The 14234-nt window shown below is 39.0% G+C and overlaps 1 protein-coding gene across 2 annotated transcripts in view; it reads left to right on the forward strand.

Moving 5' to 3' along the window:
• Positions 1-14234, forward strand: part of ANKRD13B (ankyrin repeat domain 13B) — a 1471566-nt gene that overhangs the window by 1319404 nt on the left and 137928 nt on the right. For both annotated transcript variants that reach the window (XM_044054460.1, XM_044054461.1), the window contains one exon: positions 3435-3592. In XM_044054460.1, the coding sequence (XP_043910395.1) occupies positions 3435-3592 (158 nt within the window). The remainder of the gene's footprint in view (positions 1-3434; positions 3593-14234) is intronic.

Below are 14234 nucleotides of genomic sequence, written 5' to 3' on the forward strand. Positions count from 1 at the left end.
TAGACTGTATGAATATATGACGCATACAGCATCCACAATGAAATACATGCTAAAACATACAAATATATGGCACATGCACACAGTCCACAACAAATACTTATTAAAATATACAAATGTACAGCACATGTACAGCATCCACAATGAAACAGGTGTTAAAGCATATATACAAATATATTGCACGATCCACCATGAAATACATGATAAAATATACACATGCATACACTCCGTAATCAAAGACAATGTTAAAACATACAAATGTACAGCACACATATAGCATTCAAAGAAAAGTCCATCTAGGACAGGGAACTAGAAACATTACTCAGGGACATCAAACATTGCCTCTTACTGATACAAGATATTTGCACTGATTACTTTTCTGCATGTTTTTGTGAAAGAGGTCATGAAAGTCATCTAATGAGTAAACAGTGATGCAAGTTTCATTGTTTGCCTTAGTGCTTGTTGCAGCCAGACCCTTATGCAATATTATGTGTAACTGAATGAGTGCTTCCTGAAATGTAAGGGACAGGCTGTTGAAGGTAAAGTGGGGTTAGCAGTTGTAGCAGCGCAGTTGACAAAACACTTACAGGGGTACAAGAATAAAATATTTTTCAGTAAGTGCTTCTCCTGTTGTTTGGGAGTGCTACACAACTAAATGCTGTTTTAGGATACATCCTATGACCTAAGGCATTCAGTCATGACAGGGCAGCATGCCACTGGAAAGGGAATGTACTCTCCACTGATCACCTCTTCCAATGCCTTAATTAAAGCTTTGAAGCATGCCACCTGAGGCTACTGGGATAATGCACTTGTTACCTGGGTGAATATTTGTGTGTATTGAGCATCAGCCCAACCTCCATGTATATATGCAGAACTCTATAACAGATCCACAAAGTCACGTGTGAATTATTGAAATACTAAAAGGCATTCTGTATACCTAGCAGCTGTCAATCTGTAGTACCTGATCTGAAACCAGTGTACTGTGTGTTGACTATATTAGAATGAGTTTTTGGACAGTAGGGTTACCATTCTTCCACATAACATACACAGTTTAAGTGTTTTTACATCAAGATGACATTAATTACAGAATAAAACCATCTGGGACAAAGTTAATTCCAAAATCAGTACTGTTATCTTGTAGATAGTGTATCTGTTATATAAGTTTTAATATTTCAGTAACTGTCTTCTAGGTTTTCAGATTCAGTCAAATGCCTTTCAGCATGTATGATTTGAGGTTGTTTCAGTGCATCAGGTATTTCCAGTCTGCCATATGTTAAACAACTTTGTGAATGCCCTCCTGTAACCATGTAAAACAAACATTTTCAATAACAGATAATTGAGGCTTAATAAGCATTTCTGTCTTATATTTAAAGGTGTTTTCTTCTGTACTTGCATTATAGATGGGATGCATTCTATTTATAGTGTGTTGCATCTCTCACATAAACGGTGCAGCAACACATTTCAGCTAAGCTTTTAAAATAGTAAATCAGAGGGTGTGAGAATATGGCTCTGCTGCAAGGTGAGCCAGAAAGCAAAATAAAAAGTCATAAGTGAAGACTGATGTCCATATGCTAGTGGAACTGGTAGGAGCAGTGAACATTTAAATTCCCTCCAAACATACTTCCACTTTGCTATCTATGCTGTTACTGTCATAAAACATTATGACAAGGGTTTAAGAATGACACATCACATTCTTCAGGTGCAGTAAAGGCTTGGCCATATTAAAGCATATGTCACACTTAAAAGTATATATTCATACATCTCACAGCTGTTCATTAATGTTCTTAATACTTTTTTTCATATACACGTAATCTTCAAAAGAGTTTCATTGTAGTGCCATCTGCTGAAAAATACAGAGAAAGCATTCAGCGTCTGTCAGAATTTGCTAGTATTTGAAAATGACAGTTGAATCATTCATCGTATAGAGAGGCAGGTGCTTTATTTGTTTTCCAGCTTGTGTGTACTGTAACGCCCTTTATCTGCACTCTATATAGCCTAATTGTGCTTCCTTTTTCAATTTTATTGGTTAACCAGGTAAGCCTATTGAGTACAGTTTTCTCTTTTCACAGACAAAAATGTGGCACAGTCTCGTTATATTAGTTGTTCTCGGGGGTGATTTTTGTGAAGGAATCAGTAGACTGGCATTGGGCATTGTATCACAAGGTCAGATATGAAGTAGAAAAAAAAACAATAGTAGAAAGATGCATTCACGGACACCTTTGTTGAGTTTTTGTTGATGTTATACGGAAAATGTTATAAAACAATTAGTGTAGGGGGCACCTAGTAGTCACTGTTATACATGGAGCGTGACATTTGTGGGTGCTGGTAACTAAGTAGTACAGGTTGGTGTGGGGAATGTGTCTAAGCCACTACCAACAGATTATTAGAAGGCATTTTTACTTGTCTTAGTGCTGCATTTCTGTGGGCCTTGGACCTATTCTCCTTGGGTATTTTCTTGTAATTCTGCATGGAGTTAGGATTTCTTCAGCTCTAAGCCCAGGTTGTTTCTGGACTGCAGTCCCCAATGCCCATGCTGTTTCTAGACTGGAAACCCGAAGGCCCAAGCTGTTTCTGGACTAGTCTAGTGCCTCTAACAGGTGAGGAATTGCTAATAGCACTTGTAGATGTCCAAAAGAGTAAAGCATGTATAGTGAGCTCATGAACGTCATTGATGTCATTACATTCTGCAGTGGATGATGATCTCATGAACGTCATTGATGTCATTATATTCTGTGCAGAGAGGGGATTAAACATAGGCCAAGGGAAAGTTTCCCTTACTGTCAAAATGGTGCTGTACTGGGATGAGCCCTCTTTGCAGTAGAAATGAAGGAGGGGTAGAAGGACATGACAGATGGTCAGCAGGGGCTTGGGAGACACCAAAAACAGAAGAAGAAAAACAGATTGCTAAAGCTGCAGCTAGAGTTAGAAAAGAGTGTTTGTTTCATTGGGGCAGTTTGAACAGTCATGTGAATATATTCTTCTACAATTCGTCAGTGGTAGCCAGAACAACCACTACAGCCACTAATTTATTTGGAAATCACATTCAATCTATTTTTTTTATCATACTGATTTTATTTAGCTCACAGCAGTCAAGTGCTTTATGACTGGAATAGCCCTCGTCCTTTGTAATGCATGACATATAGATAAACAGAACAGGCATATATGTCAGTCATAGTCACACTATCCTGGAAGAGGGAACAGTCTTGAATCCCCACTATTCTAAATAGAAGTAGAGTTTGGCAGTAACAGCCTTGTTTCAGTTCTTATAAAAATGTTTTGTTTTGCAAGCACAGAGTAAACATAAAAGAAAGTTTATGTATAGAAGTGAGATTGGCAATGTGTACCTTTGTATTTTTGTAGCTAATTGTTTTACTTACCTTCCCCCCATTCACTGTTTCTTTTTATGTGCACCCCTACCCTGTGTTTGCCTCCTGTAGGTTTAAAGCAAAACTATGGCTCTGTGAAGATCACCCTTTGTCTCTTTCTGAGCAAGTTGCACCAATCATCGACCTCATGGCAATAAGCAATGCACTGTTTGCAAAACTTAGGGACTTTATAACTCTTAGGCTGCCTGTTGGCTTCCCCGTCAAAATAGGTATGTATTTTCTCCTATCACTGATGTGTTTTTCCTCATTAACCTATGGGCTATAAAGTACTATTCAGAAGTCAGGACTTTTCTTTTTCTTCTCCCCAGCCTCTACTTAACTAAACAAATGTTGCCTTCTGTTTATTGTTTTTAATTCTGTCTTATAAAATAGGTTGGTTTGTTGCTAGGAAAGGGGCTATAATAATAGAAGAGCAAGAGCCGAGTGCACATAAACTTTTTGCAAGGTATCTAAAAGTGCTCAAGGCCAACAAATTAGTATCTTTGAGGATTACCGTGTGGCAGTGAATGTGAACTCATTTGAAGAAACGTACATCATCCAAAATGTCTGCAGCTGCATGTACTATGATAAGATTTAAGAACTGTATTAACACACACACACACACACACACACACACACACACACACACACACACACTACAGAATGTGAACATTTGGTTGGCTAAATCTGAGGGCCTAAGATAAATGCTAAAAAGTTTTCTTTTCAGATATACATTTTTTTCCTTTTTTTTGAGGTCTAAGAAAGTATTCCATTTGGAATGATGAATATCAAACCTGCTAATGATTTTACTCTTCCATGGCCTTAAACATTTGGGGGGGGGGTTAAGAAGACTGGATAATACGAGAGGGTTGTTTAAGTGGATTACCTGATGCAACCACTAATAATTTATTTGATTTACTGCACATTCTGTCTCTGTACTACTGGTTTTGGACTGTACCTTTATTATAGGTACAGACACAAAGCATGAGGATCATTCTGCTAATTTTCCTCTCTGACTAGCAAGGGATAATACCAGATGTCAGAAGGAAAACTGGCCAGTGAGCAATTCACCAAACCCTCCTCAACTTATCTTGCTGTCAGTGAAACTGTACCCTGAATGTAGGTATAGTTTATCCAGAGGGAATATGGTCTCTGATTTACCAATTTTAAGTTAAAAGGTTACTTACACAGCTTGATTTTAGTGATCCAAGGATTTGAGGAAAGAGATTGCATGAGTCATTCATCAACCAGTTTTCCTTTAGATGTTTTTAATGGTTCAAGATGAAAACCAGTGAATGCCCCCATGGTGGGTACTGTCCCACATCTTATCTTTCAAGTATGTTTAAACCCACCCATTTTGTTACGTTCCTGTATTTTACATTTTACTATATTTTGGTTGCACTATTGTATCTCATTTTTAACAACATTTTCTTTTTGAAAGTCTGATACAATCAGAAGGACAAAATACTGACTGTATGAAGTGAAAGGGCTACAGTTCAGCAGTGTACAGAAACCACATACTATCCATCAGCTGCACAGTTTAGCATTCCATTCAGATATGATACACATTTTCTACCTTTTATTTCCTTGTAAGTAACTGAAGCAACCGCCAAGGAAATAAGCACAGCCACTAAGAAAAGACATGCGTGCAATAACCTTAAAACTAAGTAAAGAGTAACTCTTATCCAGGCTTGAAAACCCCCCATGCTTTGATATAATCTCCCCTGTCCCATTGTCATTGTAAGTAGATATTCCACTTTTTTAGAAAGCAGGTAGCAATCTGCAGAAAAAAAATCTGCTCTGCCTTCAAGTCTCCTCAGTCTCCATTTCTGACAAATCCACACCTCGATCACGTGTTGCTTGAATTATTTACTTGAAGATCAAAGACAAGACAAAGAATCCTTACACAAGGGCTTTAAGCAGTATACGGACTGGGTGTAAAGGAACAGGAATGCTCAAATTCTCGGATATTGCTGTGGCACAAAGTACTGTATGCCTAAAAAGTCACTTTACTCTTTACATGAGCAAATGGCTGAAGTCCACAGCCCCACACTTTCAGCATGATCTCCCAACTGCTACTTCCTTGCTGTTCTACTGTCATGTAGTTGTGATGGAGTTAAGTGGCACATATGCCAGATTTTGTCAAGAAATATCAAACATCTTTAGTTCAATGGTATTTTGCTATGGGGGGGGGGGGCTGGCAGCCTCCTTGCCTGCCCTTAACTTGAAATGTTGTTCCCCCACATGTCTTGCACTCAGACATGGAAAACCTACCAACCCTATGAGCCAGTCCACTGGAGCTTCTTTCTGTAGTTCTCTCAACCTGTCTTATTCTCATATAGATTTTGTATCTGTGTCAGTGCAAAATGCCACATCTCCTTGTCCTTAATTTGACATATAGTTCTCCCAGCTGTCTAGCACTCACATGTGGAACAGCTAACAACCCTATGAGCCAGCTCACTGGAGTTTTTTTTTTCTGTAGTTCTCTCTCTACCTGCCTTGCAGTTGTAGTTTTTTGAATCTGTGTAAGTATAGAATGTTGTATCTTCAAATAGTGCCAAAAGGGGTCAGTCCTTAGCCAGCAGAAATGTGTGTTTTGCTTACTCGTCTTGAAGCAATTTCTTTGTCTTCATAATCACATTTTTCTCTTCAATGTACCCAACCAACATGTACATACAGGGTCTGCAGATGTATTAAACCACCCTTCCTGCAGTCCAAGCATGTTGTATCTTCTCTGCCTTCTCACACTTGCTAGACTGCATGGCAGCCATCCAGATGGCCGCACTTAGAAGCTGTGCTGTATTCTTAAGCTCTGGATGTAGTAATATAGCAAGGTTCTCTTTTTTTCCTGGCAGGACCACATGGATTTTTTATCCATAGTTCTTTAGTAGTGTGCTTAATCAAGAAATCCATCTGTCACATGATCAGTTTGTTATTAGACAGCCTCTTTTCTTAACAGTGGTAGCAACAAATTCTTTCTAATCTGGGAGTGGGGTGCCCCAAAAGAATTTGCTGCATTGCATTTGCAATGCCTGAAATCAGATTTTGCAAAAGTATGTGGCTTAGAAAGCAGAAAATTTGCAGAGCCCAATCATGTATCTTATAGTAAAGTCTCCCAAAGAAAGCAAAATAGATCCTGCCCCACTTCCTAAAAGTACAGGAAGGGGTTTCTTTCAGCACAATGTCATTTTCTCAGTTAACCTTTTTCAGATAAGACATTAAACCAAGGTCCCATTTGCTTGAGATGGCAGTAGTTCAGGTGGATACAAAAGAGCTCATGGCACTGGCTAAATTTCCCCTAGTAGTATAAATACTACCGTGGGTCTACTTTGAAAAGAGGCTACCAGTCATGGCCTCAAGCTCAATGCCAAAAAGTGCATTGTCATCCCTTTTGGTAAAAACTCTGTACCCATGAACTACCACATAGGCGGTAGTCTACTTAACACCAAAAGTGTGATAAGAGACCTTGGGACACAGGTGGACAGTAAGTAGTCTCTCCTTTGATAATCACATCACCACAGTAGTCAGGAAATCCTTCTACATGGCACACCTCATCACAAAAGGTTTCTCATCCAGGAAAAATTAGGTCATTGTTCCCCTCTACTTGTCACTCATTAGACCCATTATAGAGTGCAACGCCCTTTTTGGTATGTACCTCACAAGACATCTACAACAACTGGAAAGGCCGCAGAAATACCTCACAAAGAGGATTATCGGCCTCAAACAGATGTCCTATGCAGACTGTCTCAAAAAACTGCAGCTTTACTCTGTCGCATATTGCCTACTCAGAGGCAATCTCTGCCTAACACACAAAGCTATGTCAAACCCAGAGCTTTTGGACATGCTCCACTTAAAGAAATCCCAATCCCTCTGAGCTACACGCTCTAGGGACCTAACCTTGTCACTACAATAAAAATAACATGCTGGAGGGATAGATTCCTGTCCCAGAGACTTCCCATACTCTGGAACAAACTACCTATCTATATCAAACAAAGCTCCTCATTAGCACTCTTCAAGAAAAATCTTGATGATTGGATGGGAGATAGGAAATTCACCCCGGGGATCACTTCTGTGGCTCTGCTCGACAGTGGCACAGGAAAATAATTTTCTTGGGTGGCGAAAGCCAGGGTACCTTTTGGCTAGGCTTATACAGGCCCTAGGGCAAATAGCCTAGTACCTACCCATGAACCTATGAACCTAACCCAGTCAGCAAAATAATAAATAAAAATAAATAAAAAGTCAAATTTTCTTTTCTTAATTCTTAATCCTGACAGTCTTCAAAAATTTTCATACAGTGAGATCGCACCTCTAAACATGAAGACATAAATCTGGCCAAAGGGCTAGGAAAGATAGGAACAGTGGGCCAAAAATCTGGATGCTGATTAGCATAATATTTGCATACCTAATAGTGTAACTCCACCAACCCCAAATAGGACTGCGGGAAACCACCACTCATAAACAAGTTTAAAAAGATACAAGTGACAAAATGATACAAAAATAACCAGAATAATCGTGTTTTATTTTTAGTGTGTGTGTGTGTGCATGTGTGTGTGTATGTATATGTGTGTGTGTGTGTGTGTGTGTGTGTGTGTGTGTGTGTGTGTGTGTGTGTGTGTGTATGTGTGTGTGTGTGTGTGTGTGTGTGTGTGTGTGTGTGTGTGTGTGTGTGTGTGTGTGTGTATACAGGCTATAGTTGAAATAAACTACAACTCTGGTTGTCAAACAAACTAACTAAAACAACAAATAAGCAAGCAAGTCAATCAATCAAACTCCACTGACCAATATCTGCACCCACATTTTACTTAATATCAATGTGAAAACTGCCCTCCTCTCATTAAAATCCAGGATTCAGTTGTCTGCATTGGTTCACCTGCTTTAGACAGGTTATCAGGCTGTGTCAAATTTAATCTATTGCTGTAAATTAATTTTTCATTTCTTTGTCATCTACCTATGTCATCCTCATACTCTCCTGTCTGAATAATTAATTCTCCAATTTCCACTGACTCTAGGGCACACTGTGACTGCACACATCATTTCCAAAGGTATTCATTTATTGCCTTTCCTTATAGTTCCTAACATTTCTCCCTATTCCCATATAAACATTTTTTGTGCAGCCTATCTGGGTTGGGTTACTTTTCTCAATAATCTTACTTATGAATTGGATTTGATAGTTTTTTTTGACAATGTTACAAATTGGATTTCGAGTTTTTGAATGATTTTTTCATCCTGCCTCTGGTAGTGCTTCACTTCCCTTCTAGTTCCATTTAATTCCTGGATCAGATGTGCCTACTGTGTGACCATGCTCAAATCAGTTGACCAGACAGTGCTTTGGAGCAACTGGGAATTTGGGCTAGGCTCATAAATGGTCATCTTTACTGCATGCTTAATAACTACCTAAGAAACTGTAAGAAAAGCTTTCTCATGATATTTAGTATAATTTGCATGGGCCTCCCATGATGCTGTTTTCTGGAAAGGAAAGCTATCTAGTGTATCCTTTTAGTTAATGTTGCAATCAACTCCTAGAGTCAGTATCACTGCTTCTAGCTCTATTACAAGGACTTTCTGCATGGCATAAGGAACCTTTCTCACCCAAACTGAGGGCCAGAGTAAATCTCTACTCATAGCTTACCCATCAGGGCAGCACACAAGAATGCAAACCAGTGGCTCCCTTCATTTAAAGTTACTTTACTGTCTCCCACTGGGAATGGTTTTATGGTATGGGTTGGCAGTCACTTTCATAGAAACATTGTTGCAACATCCAACATTTTTTTAAACTAAATCCCTGCTTCTGGATTGATTCCCCAGATCTAGGTTTATTCACCTTTAACAAGAGCATTTGAACTGCCTGCCTTCCTTGTATAAGCTAGCACTTTCATTCCCATCTAAAGGCATGAACTTTTTTCTTGTAACTTCCCTTTGTATTTTGGGTGGTTCATTGATGTGGGAAAATTCCCACAGCAATGAACTACACAAAATACAAGGGGAAGTTACAAGAAGACCACAGTCCTACAGACTTCTATGACATTATAGGTTAATTGTCTCACTGCCTTAAAGTCATAATGGCAGTCACTGAACACAGTGCAGTGGCTGCCTTCATTACACAGGCACTGCTGTATTTTTAACTACTAAAACTGAGTGGCAGCATAAGAATTATCATCATAACTTTTAAAGTAAACTGTCCGTGTTCCAACAGGCAAGGAGTCTCAACCAGTGGTGTGTACATAGAAAACACTGGAATAAAGTTTTCTTATTCTTAAGATACAGAATCTTTTTGGTTCTTTTTTTCACTGTCATGCCTGCTAACCATCTGGTCCTGCCATAGTTCACCATGCCCACTCATTTTCATAATAGTGTAAGAGTCGAGTGCAGTAGAGCTGTCATCAAGGCAGCCATATTGGAATTTTTCATTTTTTGGTACTAATCATACTGCTAGCAGCTGAGTTGCACGCTTTCTGAAATGAAAGTCCAATATGCCTTCCCCTAAATGCATGCATGCTCCTATACTCATGCCATGAGGTTTACAGCACAAATGCAGCTTAGCAGAGTCAAGAACACATCCTCTACCCATATGCAGCTTGCAGAAGACCCCCCCTTCAGCATGTGTTAGCCATGCAGTGGACAAGACCATCTTTGTTCCCCCATTTTGAGCAAGTTGGCATCAACCACTCATTCCCCTGTCCCCTGCTGACTACTTCAGTGTCCAATTTTCTAGTCAGTCTCAAGGTCACAGTTTAACCCTTGCAGCTCAGAATCAGCTTTTTAACTGACACAAGCATTTACACTTAAATTGAATTTATTCATTTGTTAACCTGGTTAGTGAACAGGTCAGCCTTGATGCTTTTCATCTGTGAAACAGGCCACAAGAGTAGGGGATAAATGCAAAATATATATAGGCAGCTCATAGCAGCCAATTAGCCAACATGTTTTTTGAGGGTGGGAAGAAGGTGTAGTATCGTGTAAAACCCCATGCCAACAAAGACAGAACCTGCAACATCCATACAGACAGTGACCAGAGATCAGATTTAACCCTGGACCCTAACAAGGCTTTCAAATGAAGACTCCATAACTCTCTGAATCTTTGTGAGAGCTGAAGAAAGAAAAAGAAAGAAAGAAAGAACTGAAAACATGACACTAAAGACTATATCACAGGAAAATAACTTCTTCAGAATAAAAACAACTTAACAACTTCCATTTAAAATATGTATCCAAAAATCAGGTGATAAAAACTGACAAATGAAAAACATGATAAACCTCACCAAGCCATTATGTAAAGCAAATATTTTAACATTTTGTGTATAGGTTGGAAATAGATGTGATTTGCTTTACTTAATGGTTTGAGCATCAGCATCATTATGAATTAGGTTTATCTTGCTTTTCTTTTAGTCTGTTTTTATCATGTGATTTTTGGATATAAACTTTAGGTATGAGTTATTTAAGTTGTTTTTTGTTCAGAAGACGTGTCATTTACTTTTATGAGATGGAGTGCTCAGTAAACGCTTCATTGTCCTGTGACCCACTCTTTAATGTTATGTTTATAGAGTGAGGGCTTTAGAGTGGCCATCGTCTCACCATGCTAGTAACAGATATTGTAACCATGGGGTTACTTGACATCAGAGCCATAGCTAGCTATTCAGTTGCTCTGTGCCATCCCCTGATCTTGTGCCCTCCACAACTTTAGGCTGAGGAGCCAAAAAAAAAAAAAGCAAATCCTCTAAAAAAATCAACTCTCTCTACTTTTTTAATTATAGCAAACAGCAAGAGGCTTGCAGTAGATTATACCAGAAGTGAAGTACAGAAGTTGTTTTAGCATTCACTTCTGAAGGCCAGATCTGTGCTACCAATCCACCTTTTGCTCTCCCTGACATTGCAAATATTCACAAACTTCTCTCCTTTTTCTTGCTTATAAATTTTGTTTCTTTTGACCTTCACCTCATCTAACAACTCTTCCTAGTACATCCCTCATGTCCCCAATTCATTACCACCAACTCCTCTACTGTATTGCCTTACTTCCAGCCTTCTCACTTTTACCACCCTTACATCTCTGTCATTGCCTTTATTCAGCTCTGTATAATTTGTAAATTACACTTCTCGCCCTCCTTTCCTCTTCCCCTCCACACTTTTCTGCCGTATCTCCTACCTCCTTCTCTTACTCTCACACAGAATCCCTTGCCTCAGTTGTTTTCTTTCCACAAAGACTGATGTATGTTGCATTAATTGATCTGAAGGGATTCTGCCTTACGTTTGGTACATTAAGTCTCCTTCGGCATGTCAGCATACCATTTTAATTTAATAACAGTTATCTTTTAATCTAAATACGTCCTGTACCTGTGTTCTTCTTTCAGTAGGCATGCTTTTTATAATTGTGTGTGCGTGTGTGTGTGTGTGTGTGTGTGTGTGTGTGTGTGTGTGTGTGTGTGTGTGTGTGTGTGTGTGTGTGTGTGTGTGTGTGTGTGTGTGTGTGTGTGTGTGTGTGTGTGTGTGTGTGTGTGTGTGTGTATTTTTTTACAAAGTAGAATAGTAGAAATCAAAGTTTACTGAGTAGAACAATTTCATTATTGATGGATTTGCTTTTTTGTATAAAGCAGCGTCATGAATTTGTATCTGCATCCATTGCAACCATGGGCATATTACACTGATGCTCATTTTTCCTTGGATCTGATATCATTAATAATGTACTAAAGATCAAACTACATTTGCCACTGTGTAAATACTGCATGTATGAATTTATTCAGCTACTGCTTGCTTTATGTTGACACATGAACATGTTTTCTTCATCACAGTAGTTCCTAAATATATAGGCTTATTTCTGTGTATGTATAAATTCTGTTGTGAAATTTAATTAGTAAAGCTTGTATGTCTGGACATTTTCTCCCCAGGCCTTCATTGTAAATGGGCTCATACCAGCTGGACCTCTCCATCAGGAAAAATAAACACACAAACAAATAAGTCTACTGTCTAAGCTGTGTCCGTGGAATCTCATACATGCGATATACCGTTCTTACTTCCATTGTCTAGTCACAATCCATGGACACTCTCCTGCAACACTTGCATTTCATTTTTTCTTTTTGGCCTCCTCATCCCTTCTGCAACTGTCAAGTCATGCCTCCTGTTGGCCAGTTCATTCCTTCCTGCTACTAGTATCAGAAGAACCCAGTAAGAAGAAGCAGAGTTTGGAACAGTGCCCATTTTTGTGATGGGCATTAAAAATCTGTCGACTTCTAACAACCTTTTTTTATCAGCAACCACTAGTGATACAGTATCTGGCTACTGTGAGTTGCTTGCAAGTGTGATGTTCTGCAAATCTGCAGTGGTCAGCTGAAGTGCATGTGTTCCTCGTCCAGGCATTCATCCTCATATCTTCATGTATTAGAGTGTATTTCTAGACTTTTCCCTTTGTATCAGTCCTGTGGCAGGAATTATCCCCCGCCTTCCACCAGGATGGGCACACAGACCTCCACTACTTACTGCCATCCCTCCATGGCTGACTTCTCCAGTACCAGGTCTATTGGTGAAATCTGCATTGTCAGGGGTGTAGTTAAGCCTGGTATATTCCTCTTGCTCCTGCTCTTGCTGTCTAAGCTTAGTTCTGGAAACAACACCTGAGAGGTCTACCTTGGTTTCAGCCAAACAATGTCACTACAGGACCCTGGATATTACTCGACTTACATAGCACTACCTGCATTATGAAGGTTATAGGTCAGGTCTGTGATCTGTTTTATAAATTCTGTCTGTTATAATATTCAACACAATTCCAACAGAAAGAAAACATGCTAAGAGAAGTGTGTTACTACCCACTTCTTCCTGTTCAGATCTGAATTACAGATCCATGCCCAGACTAAAACAGTGACATATTTTTCTTTCTTTCTATATATATATATATATATATATATATATATATATATATATATATATATATATATATATGTATGTATATATGTGTGTATGTATTTATTTATTTCTTTGATGGCTGGTCCAGGGAACATTTTCAAACATGTCCTGAGTCATAGGCAATCGTATAGTCTCTAAGTACTTCAAGATAAACCTACATGCACATAATTTGGGATAGCTTTTGCTGTACTCACCTCAACGTGAGTATTCTTGTCTGTCTTACCTGATTTCTTTTCAGCCATGTACTTTAGCCATACCTCCGTTATTCCCATGATCCTCTGTTTAGGTGTATACTTTTGCTCTGTAGTTGTCAACATTCCTGCTGTCACTGACTGTTTTTACAGATGGAGAAATGAATTAGAGACTCTCTGCTGTGCCTGGTGTCATCAGTTTTGTCTTGTGGTCACGGTTTCCTGATCCATTAGTGATGTAGGATAGTAAAATACCAAGTAGGTATCATTTTCTCCCACTATACACACCACTCAGCCAGTGTTGCAGAGATTCTAATTTTAATTAAGGTAGACCCTTTAGTCACGTTTCATAATACTTTATCAGACTTTATGTAAGCCTACCTCCCCAAGTCCGGAAAGGTCAGTGACTTTAAAGTGTGTAGTCCTTTTCCTTCTGCCCTAGCTATTCAGGATCATAACTAGCTTATTCGGACAAGGTACTGTTTACCTTTTCCAGCTTTACATGAAGCATATGATTTCACTGACTGCTAGTCAGCCGTACCTTACTGGATGATGACATTAATGCACTAGTGAAAGAAAATTGACATGTCTGTTCTTTACTTACACTCCCTTGTATAACTTTGCTGCATGGTAGTACAGTACAATGGGTCAAATTACTGACCAGTGAATGAAATTTATCATGTATACCTAGGCCTGACTACACAGCCTCAGTAGTTGTAAAATATTTGTTTTTATTTTGTCTTTTTTTATTTGTGTGTGTGTGTGTGTGTGTGTGTGTGTGTGTGTGTGTGTG

The sequence above is a fragment of the Protopterus annectens genome, chromosome 13.part0 (genome assembly GCF_019279795.1).
Source record: "Protopterus annectens isolate FY-2018-M chromosome 13.part0, PAN1.0, whole genome shotgun sequence".
Lineage (NCBI taxonomy): Eukaryota > Metazoa > Chordata > Ceratodontiformes > Protopteridae > Protopterus > Protopterus annectens.